At 44.5% G+C, this 21,354-nt stretch overlaps 1 protein-coding gene across 4 annotated transcripts in view; it reads right to left on the reverse strand.

The window, feature by feature from the left end:
• Nucleotides 1-21,354, reverse strand: part of flt1 (fms related receptor tyrosine kinase 1) — a 58,861-nt gene that overhangs the window by 16,894 nt on the left and 20,613 nt on the right. For 2 of the 4 annotated variants that reach the window (XM_088638837.1, XM_088638836.1), the window contains exons 9-19: nucleotides 20,763-20,932; nucleotides 20,346-20,499; nucleotides 13,264-13,384; nucleotides 10,481-10,589; nucleotides 8,308-8,613; nucleotides 5,129-5,275; nucleotides 4,442-4,573; nucleotides 4,290-4,331; nucleotides 2,302-2,408; nucleotides 1,809-1,944; nucleotides 214-318 (exon numbers count right to left, since the gene is read on the reverse strand). In XM_088638837.1, the coding sequence (XP_088494963.1) occupies nucleotides 214-318; nucleotides 1,809-1,944; nucleotides 2,302-2,408; nucleotides 4,290-4,331; nucleotides 4,442-4,573; nucleotides 5,129-5,275; nucleotides 8,308-8,613; nucleotides 10,481-10,589; nucleotides 13,264-13,384; nucleotides 20,346-20,499; nucleotides 20,763-20,932 (1,529 nt within the window). The remainder of the gene's footprint in view (nucleotides 1-213; nucleotides 319-1,808; nucleotides 1,945-2,301; nucleotides 2,409-4,289; nucleotides 4,332-4,441; nucleotides 4,574-5,128; nucleotides 5,276-8,307; nucleotides 8,614-10,480; nucleotides 10,590-13,263; nucleotides 13,385-20,345; nucleotides 20,500-20,762; nucleotides 20,933-21,354) is intronic. The other 2 variants (XM_088638839.1, XM_088638838.1) reach the window with 1 other exon arrangement.

Raw genomic sequence — 21,354 nt, forward strand, 5'->3', positions numbered from 1 at the left:
AAGTCTTTTCCTTTTACTTTCCCATATTTTCCGGGAACACAGAGTGCTTGCTGTCAGAGCCTCTGTGCAGGGAGAGGCTGGGAGGGACTGCAATGGAAAGCACAGCTCTGTCACATGGCCAGCTCAGACAGGAAGGGCTGTAGTACAGAGAGCGAGCCCTCTGTCCAGAGGCAGGTCACCGGGGGGGTCACGAACACACTGCAGGGGAGGTACCTTTAAGCATTTTCACAGCCACAGTCCTACAGGTTGAAGATTTATTGATGCCAAAGGCAGACGCCTGCATCACCTTTCCAAAGGCTCCCCGGCCCAGGGGCTTCTCTACAAAAAAGAAAAGAGAGAAGAAAGGAGGCGGCCCTCAGTGATGCCCAGGTAAAAAGTCATCCGGGGGTCAGCCACAAACCGAATGAGCCTGTCTGTGGCTGCTTGAAGTCCTGCAGCCAGCGCAGACTCTGACTTGACAACTGCTAGTCACACCCCACAGCCAGCCATGTATTCATGATTCTGCAATTGTTTTAAAATCATTCCTTTTAAAAGGGAAAATCCAACGTGTCCCTGACCGGAGAAAAAAACATGGAAACTCCAACAGTAGGAACGAAAAACAGTTAGCAGAAGCTTGTCTTTATACTTGGAAGTATAAAGCATATGTAGAGATTTGAACTGTCTGCGTGCTTCTGCCATATGAACAACACAGGGGGATAGAGAGGCACATGAAAATATAAAATGATCATTATTACAACAGTCTGCATATTAAAGTTCATCATCATCATAAAACATCATCATGGGAAGAACTTCATTGTAACAAAGGAGTACAGGTTTCATTAAATACATGTATTTCAGTTTATAAATGTTGTCCTTGAAGGATGTACAGGGTTTTCTTTCATGTAGCCACTCCAGTACTGTAGGCGGCTTTCTGTCTCATAAACAATGGCATGTATTGAATGACAGTACATCAAAAAATAATTAATATTAATGAAAGTACAATGTGAACACCTTTCAGAAACCCACACAAATATTTGTCTCAAGGACCTCAAAAGACATTCATTCACTACACACATCTAAACTAAAGAGGGAGCCCTTCCTCAGCTCCAGAAGATCAGCGTCCTACCCACTGCCTCTGTTACGTTACATGAAGCGATTTCCTGAAATCGTCAAAATAAAAATCAGCTCCCTTTAGATTTCACAGGGAAACTGTTTCTCGCCTCAGTCAATGCAATTGGTTATTTCGTTCAAGGGGGCAGATGAGCAAACAGAAAAGAAAGTTAACAGAAAGTCAGTGACAAAACAGCAACTGCGTTTGACTGCGTTTCGCAGAAGCCGGTCAGCAGCACATGTCAACATGCAGTTTCGGTAAGTGACAGGCTGGGGAGGTACCAGCATCGGTGAGCAATGCAGGGGTGCAGAAAGGGAAGGAGAACAGCTGCATGTCTCTGAGCCTAACCACAGACTGCTCTCTCAGAGCCCAGAGATCACCGCAATCAGAGACCAAGCGTCCTCTCGTTGCAAAAACCAATTACCAGCCTGTTGACGGAGTGCTGCAGTTTGGGGTGAATGAGAGCACAGGGGTGAACAGGAACACAATTCCAGGAAAATGATATTTGCCAGTCATTTTCCTGCCATTGTGTTGCCATTAACCCTTGAGTTCCTAATTGCTCGGGACTAAGGCTTCTTATTTTTGTTGAATTTCTGTTGCTCAACTAAACACTGTGCTCAAACGGAAGCGCACTGTGCCCTGGCCCTTTTCTGTCAGAAGAGTTATGCTTTGCCCATGCATGTCAGGATGAGGATAACGCTTCGCACTGCAGGCGTACCGAGTTTCAGTCTCTCCCGAGGGAATTCCCACTTGCTGGCGTCGTAGGGCAACCTCTCACACTGCTCGTCCAGAGGGACCTCCCCCGGGTCCATAATGATGGACAGGCAGTCCGTCTTGATCTCAGGCGTGCTGGGCTGCAAAACACCACAGAACTCACCATGAATGGAAAAAAGGGGGATTTTTGTAGGACTACCTCAATCGGTCATTTCTCAGCTGTGTCTTTAAATCCTCCCCGGCCTAAACCTACTCTTTCATCTTTATCTGATGGGAATGGGCCTAAACCGCAATGCACTCCTGGGAAACACGTCAGGCTCGTGTTAATTATGAAACTCTTGCAGTCATGGCATCACGTAGCACAAAGCTGCACACCCTGTTCTCAATGCTTTGCCATGCTGAACCTGATCCTGCTAACGAGCTTAATGAAGTTAATGACTTCCCACATGGCAGTCCCAGAGGGAGGTTTGTCTTCCCTCCGCCAGCTGACCTCTTACCCTTTTCAGCTTGCGGATGAAGAGGGTCAGCAGCAGCCAGAAGAGTGTGGCTACGATGCAGGTGCAGGTCAGGGTGGGGATCTCCAGGTTGGATTTCTCTGTCAGATCTGGGGAGACACATGAACACAAGGACAGGGCTGGTCAGGACACCATCACCACTGGGCTCTGCAGAGCTCCACCATCCCAGGAAGACACACACGGCGCCTTGAGCACCAAGCTGCTGTTGGCCCCACGTTTCTCCGGGGCACCCTGAAATTACCCATTTAACGCTAGCACACTGAGTTTTTCATCAGGAAAAAAAAATGGCACTGATAACTCCAACAGTGACAGAGACCAAGAAGGACAGGAAGAGATGAAAGACAGAAAAGAAAAAGTGGACACTGGCACAAGTGAATCTTTTTTACAAATATTTGTTCTGGAGTAGAAAGCTGTTAAATTATAACAGTCCTTCTCACTCTCAACCCCCTCCCATGGCCAAAAAACAAAACCATCTTGATTGAGTCGTCAGTCCATTTGTGGAAACAGTAGTCATGTTAAACAGCAACACATTGTCCTAGTCGTGCTCTGCTGAAGAAGCTCCTCCTCAGAAGGCACCGATTAGCAGGCCTAATCCAAAGTCAATCCAAAGTTAATGCTGCTGACTGCTGCTCATCCGCCTGGGATGGTGTTCTTTTCAAACCAAACCTAGTGTCCCAGTGTCCCCGCTCCCTCTTACTGGAGAAATGTGATTTATACCCCTCCTCCACACAGCCCCACTAAGCAAGCATTGCATTTCACAAAGTAAAGCCCCTGTTATTGCACACATCTGAGCTGAGCTGCTGCTATGTCTCTGTGCACCTCAGGGACCAACGCAAAGCCCCACTCTGAGATTACTGTGGTGTTATGCCATCATTGTCTTTCTCAGTACAAAAAATAGCCCCTCGTATTATTGCTGGCATAACAATGTAAATACACTTGATCAAAACATAACAAATGTGTCAGAACACAAACAATAATCCTTCTCATTCACCCCTTTTCTGGTGCAGAAATAGCGCAGCGGTTTGTCTGTTGAAAAAAGCTCAGGGCCCTTCCGAGGGAAATAAAAATGGGAGACAGTTTCCTTCCTAACTTGTCCAAAAAAAAAAACCTCAGGCTTTTATCGATATTTAAACTTAGTAAGTAAAACAAGAAGCACTCGGGTAGTTTGTTGCTTTTGGAAAAGAGCTACCTTGAAATACATTTAAAAAAAAAGATTCTGCAAAAATGGAGTAGATGCATGGTGCAGGTTTTCTGTGCACGCGATGAATATGTTGCAAAAATATGTTTTCTAAATTACTGCTGAAATATAAATAGCAGCTCGTCCTTTATTGGGGGAATTCCAAGTGAAGGTGAACTGCAAAATCTGTAGGGCTCAGAGTCAGTATCAAAAGCCTCATCTAAACCATTTTCTCTGCATGTGAGGAGTGAAGAAATAGCTGCAGGTGATCTGGACTGGATGAACGTCCCAAGAAGACATGAAGCTACTGCTTTACTGGGCTTTACAGCTGATCCTGTCACTTGCTGTGGGACTGCATTCTGATAAATATTTATAGCATCCACACTGACTAATAAAGCTGTTCTGTTTAAAAGGTTAAAAGGTCTTAATGAGAGTATGAGCCATATGATGAGACACTGATTTTGTTCCAGGTGTCCCAATGATGTTGAAAAGAAAATACTGGGTTCACATCTCAGCCTGCCCCAGGAAACTTTATTTCAGAGCTGGTTTTGGGTTGCGAAAACGTGGAAAACTGTCCCCTGAAGAACAAATTCAGAAACAAGGATGGCCTCAGTTTTTTGTTCACGCCCAGCTCATAGCTTTGTGAGGGGAAGAGAGTTTGGTCTCATGGTGTCTGGCAGGACTATGAGGTACACAGCGAGTTCTGTGGCAAACGTGAGCGCAGCCTGTGTCAGGCGTCAGATCGGTGTGAGTTGGGTTTAAGAAGTCATGCACGAGTCAATGAGCCTCTTACCTGCACTTCCAGTCAGAGCAAGAACTCCACTGTGGTAAACAGCTTAGCAAGAGAGGAGCAGAATAAAAAGGAAAAAGAAGTAAATCACAAAGAGATTTAAAAAAAAAAACAAATGTAGAGCTAAACTGGTGAAATGGGCATGCAGTAGTTACCTTGAACTGTAATGTAGGCAGAGCTTTCCACAGACCCTCTCTCATTGGTGGCCGCACAGGTGTACCAGCCCTCATCCTCCTGTGTTATCCGCTCAATGTGCAGAGTGCTCCCCCCAGTGGACAGGAGGATACCTGCTCAGAACACCCATCATGCATCTCAGTCAGTAAAGACTCTGGCCATATGCAGTTTAGCTCACAAAGTCAATTAAGTTAAAGAGACCAGAGGAAGCAACATTCTTATTTCATTCCTTCATCCCGATTTAAGCTGGATTTTAGGCTGCGCTCAAATGTTTCATTAGCATTGTACATCAACAAAACAGATCAGGAAACCAACCCAGGCCTTGGAGACTTGGATATGATTTTTTTACTACCCAATTTACTTGCAAAACTTCATGCCTCTCCTTCACATGTAAATAATCACAAACATTGTGTTTATATATGGGTAACAAAAAGGTTGCATTTACAAAATTCCCTGCTTTGGCTTACAAAGAAAGCTTGTAGGTTGAATCAATTATGTGGTTTTAATTATTACAGGTTGGCAGCTTTGACCTTTTATTTCAACCAAGCTTTGTTTTAATCTCTGCTTGAGAAGTTGATGGAAACAAATAGCTCAAGCTACACTGTTAAGAATTCTATAATTCTATATATCTGTCCCGTGACAGAAGCATACAAAGCGTTTTCTCTCACCAGATCCTTGGTGCAGCTCCTGGTTGTCTTTGTACCAGACCAGCTGGGGCTTGGGCACCCCCTGTGCCAGGCACGTCAAGGTGATGGTACTGCTCACATTCACAACCTGACTGCTCAGGTTGCCCAGCAGCTGTGGGGCTTGGTGGGCTGAGGGACAGAAAACACAGCCTCATCAGGGTCAGTGCTTCACTCTCAGCTCGCAGATGTAAGAGATCAGAGATCAGGAGGGAGGGTGAACCGGGAAACCAGTGGTGTGCTGAGTGTCATGCTGTCATGTTCTGCTGCATTATCACAGGGCACTGCCCAGCGTTTCTCTCCAGGAGTCACACAACAGTCCCAGGCATTCCTCCTGGCACAGCAGGAAAATCTGTGTCACAGGTGACTGTAGACTAAAGCAGGGATGCTGTGGTTCCCAATCTTGGACATTGAGGAATACTACTGTAGGTCTGCCATTCAGAGGCTATATAAGAGTAAACACAGTACTCTTTAGTATATAGTATATATTCGGTGCTATATATAAGTGAAGATAGAACTACAGTATTATCTATGCCTGTGTTAAATAACAACAGAAAATAAAAGGATACCATCGTACAGCCTAAATAAACAGATAAAATAAATACAATCAAAGATATATACATGACCATGACCACTAAGTTCCATTCTCTTTCAACCCACATTGTTAGATTTAATTTTATACTGAACAAAGTATTCCTCTTTGTGTAAAAGCGGTGAACTACGGGTTTTTGAAGCCGTTTTAAGCGACTGCTGTTCCTGGACACTCTGAACGTCTCTTCCAGCCCCTTACTCTCGTATCGGAAGAGTCTCGGGCTGCTCTTGGGTGTCCTGGGAGAAACCATCTGGCCGTAGGAAAGGAGATACACCAAACGAGAAGCCGCCTTATTGTAAGAAAGAGCACTAAAACAAAAAAAGATCGCTAAAGGTTGCTTGCGACCCCCACAAGGAACCAATTGTTGTCTAAAATACCCTCCTCACAAAAGCACAATTGATTATTCTTTCTTTTTTTCTGCTGCGACAGTGTCAGATTTGCTAATTGTTTTGGAGGCATTTCAGGCTGACTTTAAATTTGGCATTGCAGGGAAGTGCCATTGTTCCCCCTTCCCCACTGGACAAAGTCATTCCCACGTGAAAGCTGGGCTGGGCCCGGCCGCGCAGTGTGGAGCGGAGCCGGGGGAAGGCGCAGGCCCAGTTCCCAGTTCCCAGGAACTGGTTTTGATGTGACCAGGGCCCCCAGCAGAACCCCAGCACGTGGACACTCACAGCACCCCATGCAAGCAGGTTTGTTTGTTTTTCTATTTTTATCACAGTTAACAATGACGCTCATTGCACATTAACCCTCCCAGCCATCTCTGAAAAAAAAAATCCAAAAAGTCCAATCGGCCCAGCATGACATGTCATTTTCCAGAATGCATCCCAGCCTCAAGCCTACGAACCAGAAAGATCCCAGCATCCCCACCACCTGTCCTGGCACAATCCTATTATTACATCACACCAGACTTAGCTTCCCTGCACTGGCGTACAGTGGATTTTGAATTAAATCAGAATTTCTCCTTCTAATCTGTAGAGCTCTGAAATGGTTTAGCAACAGAGTACATTTGTCAATGCTTGTCTCATTCCACTCCATTACTTGTCTTCGCTCCCTAGTCTCCAATTTGCTGTGTGCATCCAAAGCTACGCGCAGACCTTTTGGAGACTGCAATTTTCCAGCTTTCTACCTAGACCACGGAACAATCTTCCAAACTAAAGAAGGAACCCCGGCACCGTTAGTTCTTTAAAAGTGCAAATTTACTTTTAAATCCTGGCTTTTAATGATTAATTTGTTGTCTTGCTGTTATTCTTTATAGCATATTTATTGGATTATACTGTCGATTTTTTTTTTCCTTTATTGAAGCATTTTTTAAAGTTTCACGTTTAATAACGATAATTTAGCACTATATGAAACAAAATTATTTTAACTGCCAACCCTTCTCAGATGTCTCGTCCCGAGACTAAAATTCCTTTTGGCTTTCTCTCGTTTTTCTTTGGATTGAGTCTGCTGAGCATTTCTCCAATGTTCTCTCTTGCTGTGACCAGAGCTGGAGGTCAGCACTCCAGATGTCACATGGAGTTCATTGTTACGCATTACACAGTATAAAACGTACTCCAAATTGTAATGCAATGCACAGTGTAAAATATGTATGTTGTAATGCAATGCACAGAGTAAAACACGTATATTTGCCTCGCATTTACACAGTGTAAAACGTACTTTATAATTCATTGCACAGTATAAAATGTGTACATCACACTCCATAGTACAGTGTTAAACATGTACATAGGAATGCATTACACAGTATTAATGGATTATAATGCAATTCATTATAATGTACTATTAAACATCTACATTACAATTCCTTGCACAGTATACAAATACACAGTAATGCATTGCACAGTGCAAAACATGCTCACAGTAATGCATTGCAGTGTCAAACATAGACATAGTAATGCATTGCACAGTGTAAAACACAATAAAGTTTCAACCGAACCTCTATCAATTTGTATTGTACACTCTACCATGTAATCAAGCATTCTGTTTGCCTCTGTATTGTTAATTAGTGCTACTGCAATAAAGGAAAAGGAAACTCCCCACTTTCTGTAGTTTATTAACCATATATTAAAATTCTTGAGATTTTTACTCAACACATCGACTCGCGTTTTGCCTAATCTACGTGTTTTTTTCCTCCTACAAATTTTTTGAGACACTTTTTTTTAAATATAAGAAACTACCGAAAACAAAAATATTCTCGAACACACATTTCATGGAAGTCACCCATTGGTTCTTTCTCATCCTATTCAAAAGCTCAGGTGCTCAGCAAGCTGTGTAATACCGTGGTAAGAGCACGGCACAGTGTGGTCAAATCAAGGAATGAATACGGTAAAAGATAACAGCAAACAGTGGGAAACAATGGCAAAGCAAATAAATGCACAGCAGAAGCGTGGAAAAAAACAGACTCTGCTATATTGCTGGTAATTGTGCTTGAATATCTAACTTTTGTTTTAGTTTGTTTTTAATTGCCAGTATGTGAGACGTTCACACCAGCTCTCCCTCCCAGACAAAACCCATATCAAATCGCTGACCGAACGGGCGCCGGATGAGCAGAAACCGAGGAGGACCAGGCGCTCACCGATGACGTCGACGCGCTGCTCCAGCCGGGCTATCTCCCCCGTGTGCCGGCGCCGGGCGGTGCAGGTGTAGGTGCCGGAGTGCTCCTGGGTGATGTTCCCGAGCCGCAGGTGCAGGGTGTTGGAGTACTCCCCCAGGGCCAGCTGGCTCCTGTTTCCCCCCTCCGCTAGCGCCCGCGGGCCCGTGTGTGTGGGCAGGTGCCAGGTCACGCCGGTGTACAGGAACCTGTTGGCCGTGCAGGCCAGCCGCATCTCGGCCCCTTCGGTGGGAGACTCCTCCACTTCCACGCTGAAACCGTTGGGCACATCTGCACGACAGGGAGGGGGGGGGGGGCAGGCATTGAGAAAACAGAGGCAGGCTGCCAGCTAAGGCAAGCACTGTCCATCTGAATACTCACAGAGCTCAGGGCTGATTCTCAAAGAACCCCTGGAAGTCCTGGGTGTAGCACCGCTGGCTAATTGTCTTTGCATTAGAACCTCGTGTTTGCATTAATCTTGGAGGAATTCGCTACGAATGAAATCCTGTGTTATGGCTGTTCAATTTCAGGTCAACAGAAGGCCAGGTTAATTCTCATACAGCTATAATGGACACACATATAAATACAGGGAACCCACTACAGCTGATTCTAGACGTTTTTCAAGCAAGGCTGTGGTTTTGCTAGTCCAGCAGCTAGTTTAACTCTCTGGACACAAAGATAATAATTTGCCTTTTGGGTTCCGTGTTTTTCTAGTTGTATAAAGGACACAACAGTAACACCCCACCACTATGTTCTTGATTAAAACGCTCCTGTAATAGATTTGACTGTGAGGGCGATGGTGTGGGCCATCTGGAAAAGAAACAATGCAGGAGGTTTTGTACCAGAAGTCATTCAGGATTCAGTGTGAAAAGAAAATACTTCAGCGGAACTGATAGGGAAGGGAAGACAAAAGTTGAGGTGTTTTTATCTGGTTGGGAACTCCTCCAAACACATTGCATGTTATCAGCCTTTAACTTTTAACATTGCTTCCCCTTCGAATCAGTGCAAATACTCTTTGAGGGGATGAATGAGGCCTACTGAGTAACTCCAGTATTCCTGATACCAATGTGATGACCAGGCATGACATGACAAATTATAATGTGATGAGACAATGTTTAGGAGACGAGAGAAAAGTCTTTAAACATCCTAACTTGGAAAAGTAAGATGTTTTAAGTTTGCTCTCCATGTGTCTTCTTAATGGCCTTTAAACCCATCGATTGTGATCATTCTGCATTCGGCTGCAACCAGCGGTGAAAGCACTCTTTAGCCATGAAAGCTTCTCTCGTTTCTCATAGGAAAAGTGCGCATCACCAGTGCCACTTTGTGATAAATACTTCTTCAATAGCAGCTACTGGAGAGGCCATTTCAAGCTAAGAAGGAAAGCAAGTACTGATTCCCATCACTATGATGAAGCTTTGTGCATCACAGACAATTACAGACCAGACACAGACCCAAGCTCATCTGGAATATTTCACACGGCTACTATCGAGACATATTCTAGTTTAGAATAAGGCGTAAAGGCAAAAGCTTTATCTAGAAAGCTAATAAAACAAAACAAATTGAAGCCTACAGGATGACTTTAGTTTTCTTTAACTTTTGTTACATAGTTTGACAGAAGAGTAAGGGTGACAAAAAAAAGTGTAACACTTTTGTAGAAAAAGCTGTATTTACTTTAGCTATTTGAAACTTCCTGTGGAAATAGCTCACAGGTTTCCTGATGGAAGATAATGTTTATCTTTGCCAAGCACCACCAGGAATCTCAAAATAAAATGCATTTAAGCAGCATTGGAAACCCAGCGCGATAAGGCAGCGAGGTTCCTGTCATTCCCAGGATAACTATACCACACACCCTCCCGGAGAGGCTGCTGCCTGCACGGTGCTCCCACCCGTCTCCATGGTAACTCCTGGCCTACCGCAACCTCATGACACCACTCTAGGTGTTTCTCATATTTCCACTCATAACTAATAACAGCTACTCTTCACAGGGGGTGGGGAGGAACCGGAAACACTGGCCTCTGTTCGGACTCGCTGCTGTCAGAGGACAGTTTTGTGAGCTATGCAAGCGTTCCTGTTCGGCTGAACGACTCTGCGCCGCTCGGAAGGCCGAGATGATTGCGGGGGCCGGCAAGGCGACCCTCCTGCAGAAGGCGCACCTTACCCGTGACGAAGAAGCTGATGTCCCTCCTGTCGGTGCCGATCTTGTTGGAGGCGACGCACCGGTAGACCCCAGACACCAGGGCTTGCTCCACCACCAGCAGCCCCACGGTCTGTGGAAACACAGCTGTCACAAAAGCGCAGCCCCACGGCGCAGTTCTGGCCCGGCTTTGACATTTTCCATGATATCAGGACAGTAAAAGCACAGGGCCGGTGCGGAGTGGGGTTATCACCCCTTACCCAGCCGAGGCGTGGACTGTGGAATAACTAACAGGAAGAGGAGCTCCCAGGACTCTACTTGTTACATTTATTATTATTTCATTATCCTCCTCGCTGTCCTTCACTCTGGCCTCCCGGGTTATCCAGGCTGATTGACAGCTCAGATACGAAAGCCGACTCGGACTCAATTGTGATGGAACCAGTGCCAGGAAAGGGACCTCAAGAGAAACATTTATAAATAGAAATCGAAGAAGGCAACGTCCTAAGACTTGCAAAATGATGAGAATTACAGAGCAATATCCTCAGATATGTGCTCTGCCACAGTGTAATCCTTTTTAGACTTTGAAAGGAAGCTGGTGCACCCAGCAAAAGCCCCCACAAGCATGAGAAAAAACCAGATAGGATGAACCCATGTGACTCTTGGTTTCCCAGGCTGAACTCCAGTCTCAGAGCCCAGAGACCCCAGAGCAGTGAGGCTGTAGTGTCACCTGCTACACTATCATGCCACCCTACGTTTGTAAACGTGTTAAACTACAGCAAATATACAACCTTGCTTAAACGCTACAGTTTTTCTGAAATATTTTTTTCTTGGCAATAGTACCCCCCATGTCACCGATGTGTTTATTTCTCAACTAATCCACTCTTTTTTCCCTCATTCATGTCTATTTGTTTCTACTCCTCACAACGGCAGCAGTCAAACAATGAGCCACCTCCACTCCATTAAGCGCCCGAGCTGGATGACATCCTGTAAGGAAAAAGGATGCTAGGCAGCCTCAAAGTAAAACAATCACACCGTCGGTGTAATGCCCTGATCATGCTACTGCCAGAGGAAAAAATAAGATCTTGAAAGCAAAATGCACCCCTGATGCTTACTCATCACAGCTGCAGCTGCAATTATAATTTTTGAAAACTCTACTCATTGCTCTGTGTGATAGGAGCTTTTCGACTGGTATCACAGTTACAGTTACTACTGTGTCTTGATTTTCAATTTTCCCTCTTATGTCGCACTTGTAGGATGTATGACTGCCCACTTAACTCACTAAGCATTGCATAGTTCTACATTATATTTTTTATAGTTATTAGATACAGGACTTTGGGCTGAAGTTGTACTTCGTGCAGAATCAGGATCGAAATCTATTAGTTTGGTCTTTGGTCTTGCACTGTGTGAAGCGGTATACACCAAACAGGATACCAGATGGAACCCTCCTCCCTTTGGCCTGGACAGTGGATAAATGCCTGAGCAAAGACCGCTAAGAAAGCCCAGCCTACACCCAGAGTAACCAAGGGACTGTGCCTGTGCTATGCTTGGCAAGGTTTAGTGAAGATTGGTGTTAGCTGAAAAATCAGAGGTGATGACTTCATTCTGATGAGGAGTCACCAGGCAATCATGAGATAACTCTGCATTCTTGTAGGATGTAAAACGGAACTACTGTTGCTGATTGTCAAGCACACCCTTACAGATAATAGCTGAGACAGGCCGCCAACGAAGCTTTCAAGTTCAGGGGTCAATGTATTTAATTATAATCAGAAGGTTGCCTGACATCTCTGATAATGACCATGAAGGAGGTGCTATGAGAACTAATGTGATGATAAGAAGAGCTTCACCTCACCGCCTGTTTGGAACATGTCCCGTCAGGAAAGCATCATAATGAAATAGCAATTATACTGTAATTGTATTAGTTTAATTATTGTGCTTGTTTAATAATGGTTTAGAGGAAGGGCTTTTCAAAACATGGTGGATATCAGTCACAGATGATGAAATAAACTAGCGTTCTTTCCTTTTCACCCTGGAAGCAACAGGGCAGTCTGAGTGACTCCTCACGCTCAGCACAGAGGAGTTTCAATCTAGGCACTGCCTGTCAGAAAAGCTCCTATCTGCAGGAGTGCTCTGGGCTGTTTTACACAAGACTGGTTCTGGAAAACGAACTTCAGAGATTCTAATTAAGGCACTATGAGAACTGCATTTGAACTTCACGACTGTAGCTGAAGCCCAGGCTGACAGAGATGCATGTGCTATGGGGAACTGGCTGATGAGCAAACTTAATAATCATGAATCACCTCAGCTTGTTTTCCCTTAAGGAAGTTCCCTTGTGTGAATATGTGTGTCTGTGTGTGGGATTCTTATTCATCCCTCAAACAATGAAAAACTGGCAAACTGCAGCGCTGGGTGGAAAAAAATGCAGTCTGCAGTAGACTCCCCCACTCGTGAGGAATGCTAAGGATCTGGTGGATGAGATTGTCTGACTAATAAACTTTCAAAATCTAAATGAGCGAGATTGGTCATATGTAACCCATGCTCTTAGGAACATAACCACAGATAGCTCACCCTGCTTTGATTTCTTGTAGGCCTCCCAAATAAGCATGAAATAACCTCAATTGGGGTTTATCACACTATATACTGTATGTGCAGTATTTTCAGAGCCATCCCATTGACTACTTGTTTGCATTCTACATTTTGATACCCACTTAGTTGTTTTCCATTCCGAGCTCCTGCTTGATCATATCTCCCAATGCTTCATGTCACTAGGGCTTCATGACGTTCTGATGGCGGTTTCGTAAGGGACATACCTTATTCCTCCCCTCGAAGACCTCGGATCTTTGTGAGATACTCGAGACGCCGTTCTCTATGTCTGTGCCGTTGGTGGTCACCTGCACACGAGTTCGCTTGGTCGACGGGGGCAGCTGGCACCTTTTGTGAAAGGACACAGAGCAAGAGAACAAAGCATGAGTAATTTAGCTGGCCGATAGATCCTTCCGCCTACACAAAGCGTATTCTTGAATCAAAGCATCACTTCTTTGCAAAAAAAAAGGAGGGGGGAAGGGGGTACAAGGAGAAGCATTGCAAACATCAACCTCCCTCCCCACCGACAAGCGACGTGACGCTTCTGCAAGGACACTGGCATGTCAAAAAGACGGACCTTCTTTGTACAGTAAAACAGTCACTGGTTGGTGTCCTCCCAGTTCAGAAATGACACTGGGGCGCTAAGCACCAGTACAAGATGTGACGGCACCCCTTACGAGATTCAAACCCACAACCTTGTGGTGATGAACCTAGAGCTTCAACCACTACTCCACTGTGCTACTCCGAACAAGAGTGTGAATGTGGTCACTAGATGACAAAACATAGAACAATATAAGAGTCCCAGCTGGTTCCTGAGTAGAGATCTCAAAAGGGAAATGCATAGTGGCTGGAGGTGAAAATGACAGACTTAGTGGTGTATTTGGGAACAGCTGCCAAGAGACCTTATCCTATTACTTTTTATTGGAGTATTCATTTCAGGGACACAGAGACCTGGGCTCCAGTGAGGTGCTGTCGTCAGGAAGTCAGAAATAAACAGTCTTGTTAGAGACGTGGTTTTTTTTACATCATAATTGTTTAATGAATATTTTAATTACGACAGCCATGATTGTGATCAGTATTAATCATCACCATCTTCACGTGTTGTTCAGTTCAGAACAGGTGTGCTTGGATATGTTGAAAATGTTTGGCATCTTTAGTTCAGAAGTTAGGTAGCTGGGGTTTAAGTTCCTTGGTTAAATGAAGGCAGTGCTCACTAATTGGGATACACGGTGATGTTTCTCTCCCATCCTCACTGTAGTGTAATACCACTTTAATTGCCTTTCCTATTGACTGAGACATATTTACACTAGTGTTTTATTCATGGAGACAGAACTGTCTGCAACAACAAGTGCTTTGCTCTCCTCTGGTTCACAGCCACATCCCAGGAAGGGCTCATGTATTTTGGTTACACCTTTGCAGAAACCAAGGAAATCCGCCCTGTCAGGACATGCAAGGGTTTGTAAACCAACTAAGGATCCTACTTCTTTGAAAAGCTGGGAATGTGTGTATAGAAGCCAGTATTTACAAATATTTCAGACAAGCGGCAGATAATTAGATACCCTCCCACTTCTCTCTCCCTATTCATACAACTCTCTCTCCTTAAGAGCTGGAAAAGTCATCAATTTTTTTAGTTTGCTTTCCACAATGTGAAACTACCACGCAAAGCACATAGCCAGCAGCTTCTCCTGGTTTTTTTCAGAGTGTGGAGGTCAGATGTCACAGATCAAAGGTGACCCTCACAGCATCCCTTGGAACCTCCCTTCTGCTCCCCAGTGAAAAGCATTGCTATAGAGCCACAAGAGGTCTCACACTGGTTGAGTGCCGATGGACAATTAACAGAGCCTGGCACTTCAGTCTACCAAAGAGAAAGTTCTCAGCTCGGAATCTGAACAGCAGTGAAAAGAGCATCTTGAAGGACCTTGCACTCTGGATTTCTTTCTCTTCTTGTCAAGAAATGAGTTAGAGTAAAGACTTTTGCACAGCGGGATACTTAACAAGGCGTGTGCAAGGAAAAGCTAGGAGTGAAACACTAAGGGTCTTCTCTAGAGTGTCTCAGTAATGCAGCCCATCAGATCTGACTTGGCTGTGTGTTGTCACAGTTTGGTGCTCACTAAACAATGAAACAATGACCGACAGCAAGAGATATGCTCTGTGGTTCTGTGATCACTGAAAGTATCTGCAATGGAAACTGGTCCATGGTTGTTGCATGGCTTGGGATGGGATCTCCGGTACCTAGTCTTCCTAAACATGGCTCTCTGCATCACAGGAGCAGAGTCAGGAGCTTGTGATGAAGAGCAGCTGTGCTTCAACTGGGAAAGCATGAGACTGCAACTTAACTGCCGTGTCAGTCCATTTTTCTTCCTTTTCCAAGAGGAGGTTTTCACACATTTCCTACAGTCATGGTAAACCTGATCTATTTAACGTCACTCTAGTTGTTCACTCGAGTATAACAATGTGCCCTTTCTCACTGTCATTCATCTGTGTGCTGAGTGCAGTGTTATCCTGCACACTGATTTTGTCCCAGTGCTGGATGGACATTACTCAGCTGAACAACTGATAATTATAATTCAATCAGTTCTATTTCATGCCTGGATGGCTTCACATTGTTCTATGTGTGGTCTGTATCATGCACTGCTGGTTCTGCATATTTTTTTTTTCTCAAAGTCTGAGCAACCCTGCAACCTGAAATGCAGTGGCTTCTGAATCTCTTCTGACATTAAAGTGATCATGGTGTTATTGACTAGCGTGGGAATGAAAATCAAGAAATTTTGCAAAACGTCTGTCATTATTTGCATGTACTGTATGTAGACAGTTTCATACTAGCTTTGCGCAAAGATTGCTGAATGTTTGTGATTGTGCTATTGCAAAATATATTCATTCATTACTGTAGCCCTTTTCATTTGTTTTCTTAACCTACAAGGCAACAGACAATATCATGGCATCCCAATTTAGTGATTAATGCCAGAAACAATGATTAGTACTGTACTGTCCAACACGCTTCAAAGGTGTATACTGTATATGGGTTTGGACAAACTATAGATGGAATGGGTAAAGGATGTTTTATGAACGAGGTATGTGATGATAGTAGGATGATAAATGCTTAAATACACTGTCAAGTGAAAGCATTACAGTCATTAACTAAGGCATTCGAATAAAAGCTTTCATTTAACAATTAAAACATTTAATAAAAATGCACAATTAATAAAAATGAATTGTACCATCAGCATTATCAGTAAGGGCATTCAGCACTGTGAAAGTGGACTGTTTCATGATCTGAGACCCCACTGAGAGAGATGGCTTAAAACTGTTCCTCTACATATCTCTTTGTCTAAATGAAGATAGGAAAACAGTCATTGTAAGCAAATCTGTTAAAAACATTTAATAGATTTCCTTGTGTAAAAAAGACAAACATTACATACATTTTATATACCACAAAATGCAAAATATTCATTTTTTAAATATAAAACTTTACAATTTACGTTGCCATTCAATCAATTACAGCATATTTTAAAAATCAATTAGTAATATAAAAATGGTTATTAAATATCTGATTCATATATTACCTATAAGGTCATCTGTATAAAATTAATTTATTAAAATAAAACAATGCAGATTGGGATTGACCCGTATATATGCAACACCTCATTCCAAGGTCCACGAGTCAGCAGTGCTCATACACTTCACACTATTACACATTGCAAATACAAATAAAATACATCACCATCAGCATCACCACCATACAGAAAAAGACATAAAACACAGACCCGTCAAAAATGCTACACTTGATCAGAGCAGAGTACAAGGCACAAACCCAACCCTCCCAGGCTGTGAGGTGTCCTCCCAGACTGTATGATCCACATACAATGGGCACAGAGAGAGACCGGCTACAGGTTATTAAATAGAAGTTCTAGCTTTGGAAGAGTTTGACTCTTTGTGTCACTGAGGCTCTGTTTCAGTGGTCAGAACTGTGCGTGAGTAGAGGGGGATGTCTATCATTGATAGGGTGATAGGATTGATAGGATGATCGATGTCTTCTTGACATCATTCTTAAGCGCAGAAGAAGCTGATGCAGGGCACTTGTGTGGAGCGCTCAGTGTGCCTGTGGGCTTTCAGGCCAGTGGGAGGAATGCTGGTGAGGGAAGACTCTACACATCTAGAAAGGAGGAAGCCTGCTGGGTTTGTAGCAGTTGTGTTCACCGATTCTCCACAGCCTCAGTTAGTAAGACACCCTCTCAGAGATCTCGAGTACAATAACACTCCATCGCTCAGTGGAATGACAACCTTCTATATCTACTGAGAGGCATTGCAAATGCAACAAATGAGCACTGAATTGAAAATCCCGAGTGTTTGGTCAAGTTTTTAATGACTCTCAGTATACACACACAGTTACAAAGACTTAAAGAAAGCCCTACTTTTTTTTTTCTGAACCCATTACGACATATAATAAAAACACTCCATCTTCTTACAAGGTCGGCTTGCATGATTAAATCCCATATTCAGAAATGTTTGAATACTGTACCAGACTGCACAGAATACATAGATGCTGCATTTAATCCTATCCCTTTTAAGAAAGCGACAACATTTTCTTTTAAACTTAATCGCTGAGTCAGTCTTTTGTGTATTTAAGTGTAACTAAACATAAACATAGGTTAATAAAGGCAGATTAATCAAGTTAAATATCACAGCATCAGTGGAGTAACTAGAGACAGGCACTTGATAACTGTAGTGGTTTGGGCTCTTGCTGCGCTTTGAGTATGAATACAACATCAGAGAAGATGTCCATCGTAGTACCAAGTAAATGGGAGCAGATTGCAAAGTTGGAAAGCTGGTATCCTGTTAAGACGACGGATGGAACTTCACACCTTCAAAATGAAGACGGAGACTAAAACGTACGTAGTGGGGTTGTAGCCCCTCCCCCCAGAAAGGACACAGAGTTAAAAAAAAGTAAAGCATTGGTTGCACCAGAAAAAAAAAGTTGCCCCAAAAAAAAGTCCCGTTTTTTTTTTCTGTGCGCCATCCGATTTCAGCTGCTTTTGCCTTTGCGTCAAGAAGCGCAGAATCTCCTACACTTCGCTTGTGTCCTCCATCCCTGCCACTGGGTAGGCCTTCCGCCCAGCAGAGGATCGCTCCCTCTCCCGGGCCCAGAGAGCCCACCCCACTCCCCCTGTCCTCCTCCTCCTCCTCGCCCCTCTCCTCCTGGGAGAGTCGGGCTCTCGCTGGCAGGGTGTCTTCGCGGAGCGCAGAGGTTCATGTGAAGGACCACCGCTGTCACACGGAGTTCAGCCTTGGAAATGCAACACCCACCCCTGTGCTGCGCTTACGAGCCGCGCTGATTGTATCTGTGGAAGGGGAGTGCAGGGGGTCGAACTCCCGGGTCTCAAGAATAGATCAAGCTCTTGAGGAAGCGTGTTGTTGCCACATTTGAAGACTTAAGAGACAATCATGCTGCTGGGAACCTTCTCGTGATGGGGGAGGAAGCCAAACAACAAGAGGAAAGCGGTGAGCGCTCTGATTTCGCACAGGAAGCTCACAGCACCTCCTGCCAGAGTGAGATAAGAAAACTCCCATGGCCTGCTCAGGACAAGGCCATCATTATCAGCCAGAGCTCTGTACTGTCCTCAGGCTAGCACCACTGCTGCTCCCATCCGTCAGCCTGCCATCAGGCTAGAGGCGCTTGGACGCTACAAAGAACAAGGGCCTCATAAAGTATCTGCATAATACAGCCAGGTGGATCAACAGAACTGCACACATGCAAATGTCTAACATCCTAAATGCAACTGCAAAGAAAAAAGGGGCTCGATCTCTCGTCGAGATCTTCAAACACATGTACAAAATGCGAAGCAGGCAGGCAGTCGCTGCTCTTGTGAGTTATACTGCACATTTGGAGAGCTGCCACCCCCTGTCAGCAGCCCCTGACCCCAAACTGCAATTAACACGCCCCCCCCTCCTCCCCCCCATAGCACGGGGGCCTGGGTGATATCTAGAGCTCTGCGTTTTGCATTAGACTCTGGTTTTCCAGGGTAGCTAGAAAAGGATCATGTAGTGCAACTACAATATAGCGTGGATCTGTCTGTACAAGCTAAACAGTAGCCAGCAATGTGAGTATGAAAAATGCAAGATCAAATCCAAATTTTCATTGGCAATTGTTCTGATGTCATGAGCCTGGAGATGCATGTGTAGGTGTGCAAAGTACCATGCAGAGCTGATTAGCCCATTGCTGCTGAACAAGGCTGGAGACTCACCAGGCTTATTCTGCCCTATCTGCCATTGTCAGTGGTGTAGTGTTCGGGTTTGTGTGTGTCTGTGCCTGGAGACTTGGAGGTATCAGCAGCTATTACGTCCAAACTCCTCTTCTATCTGTGACTTGCCCTCGAGCTGAAAGGATCGTTTCTGCAGCACATGCAATGATGCATCGGCAATGACTCAGATCCTCTTCATAAATGGGCAGGTTTGCATCTTGGCAAAAGTTTCCCATGAGAAAATGGAATGTTTGTCAATGCAGAAAACGGATCGCAGGATGCTTAGTAGCAACGCCAATAATAAACAACTCTTCTGCCCTCTGTTATGCAAAGGAAATTAATTAAAATGTTTGATTTTTATTTAGAACAGGAGAAATCATGATTTACAAGATGGGACCTGACTCCACACCAGGGACAGGGTCGTGTCATGGAAACCCTCAGTGTACAGTACATGCACTTTGGTTGTTTTCCAGCTTGCTCTGCTTTTCATGCAGGCTGCTGACAGTACCCAAGGAAGAGGAAAGGGTCTGGAAAAGACTCTCAAAAATGACTGCGAGGAAGGAGAGGGACTGTGAATGCCTCAGCTCTTGCCGAGAAGAAACACTCTCCGTGACCGCATACAAAGAGTATCAGCCAAAAAGCAGCTGGAAGCCGTGACTCACAGCTTTCTGCAGAAGGCCCTGGACAAGTGAGGCTGCCCTCCCCTCCTCCAGCAGGTCTTCCCAAAGCCTGGAAGCCCTCCATGTGGAACGCACAGCCAGCACCACTTTCACAGTGCTTTGCCCCACCGCAAGTTTTTTTTTTCCCCCCACCATTATTTCTTTGCTCCCAGCGAACGACAAAAAAAAAAACAACTACATTTTCCCTTGGGTCTGCATCGCTATGCTGGCTTTTGCCAGGTTGGCACCTTTCATCTTTTTGCGATGGTGACATTCTGCGACCAATTTGGCTTTGTAGCGGTGAGGGCCCTGGAAGAGCTGGCATTCCTACACCTGCCTGCAAGCCCTGCCTGACGAGTGCGGGAAGCGGAAAAACAGGCCTGGGAGAAGCTGGAGAACTCGTGTACTTACAGTCCTTTCATGCTGTTCTTCGGGCAGGGGTGCCACAGCCACTGGATCTGGGGCGGGGGGAAGGCGTAGGCGGTACAGAGCAGTGTCTGCCTGCTGCCCCTGGCATAGGTGCCAGGGTCCTGGGACACGGCCTTCTCTCCAATCTGCGGCTTCACTGCAAGAACAGGCACAGTCCACAGGGGGGGGGGTCAGACCAGCACAGGCCTCCTGGCTTCCTAAGAACTAGGTGACCAGCAAAGGCACACCCTGTGCTGGAGTGAACAAGTCATTTTTCTTCATAATCTGCATAAAGTTGGAGGTGGGAGAATGAAATAAAGTGTTTTCTTACTCTATTATAAATATCACTATATTATTATTATTATTATTATTATTATTATTATTATTATTATTATTATTATTAAGAGAGGCACCACTCACCATTGACAACTAGCGAGACAGTGAGGTTCCTATAGAGGCTGTACTGCTGAATCCCCACCAGGATTGTGTAAACACCAGCATCCTCTTCAGACACATCCCTGATCACCAGGGAGTTCCCATCAACCCTGTAGCGGGAGCACTGCTCTGCGGCGATCTTCCCATCTTTTAGCCTGATGGGCAAGAAAATCCAGTCATATTCTCACAATGTGAATGATGCTTCACTCTTCTGATCATTTCTTTATCAGCTTCATTTAAATCTATATGGGTGTTTGCACTCAGTCCTGCAGTCATGTTCTATTAGTAGTTCAGTTGTGATTTTAAATGTCTCTGACTTCCCTCCTTCTAGTACCGAAGCCTGCTTTCTGTCACAATGAATCACTTACAGATGCACTGTAATCCTGGTTTAAAACAGAAGTATGATATCATCATTTTTTATTCATTTCAATTGGTTGAGTTTAAAGAAGTCACAGGATTACTCCCAGTTCTAGCTTCATGAAAGCAATCTGAGGATGACTTATGCAGAACTGGGAAATTTCTATAGAAAGCTATTCTAAGAACACTAACCCTAACGTGTGATTAATGCAAGTTTAAC

Source organism: Lepisosteus platostomus, chromosome 7 (genome assembly GCF_059453375.1).
Source record: "Lepisosteus platostomus isolate fLepPlt1 chromosome 7, fLepPlt1.hap1, whole genome shotgun sequence".
NCBI lineage: Eukaryota > Metazoa > Chordata > Actinopteri > Semionotiformes > Lepisosteidae > Lepisosteus > Lepisosteus platostomus.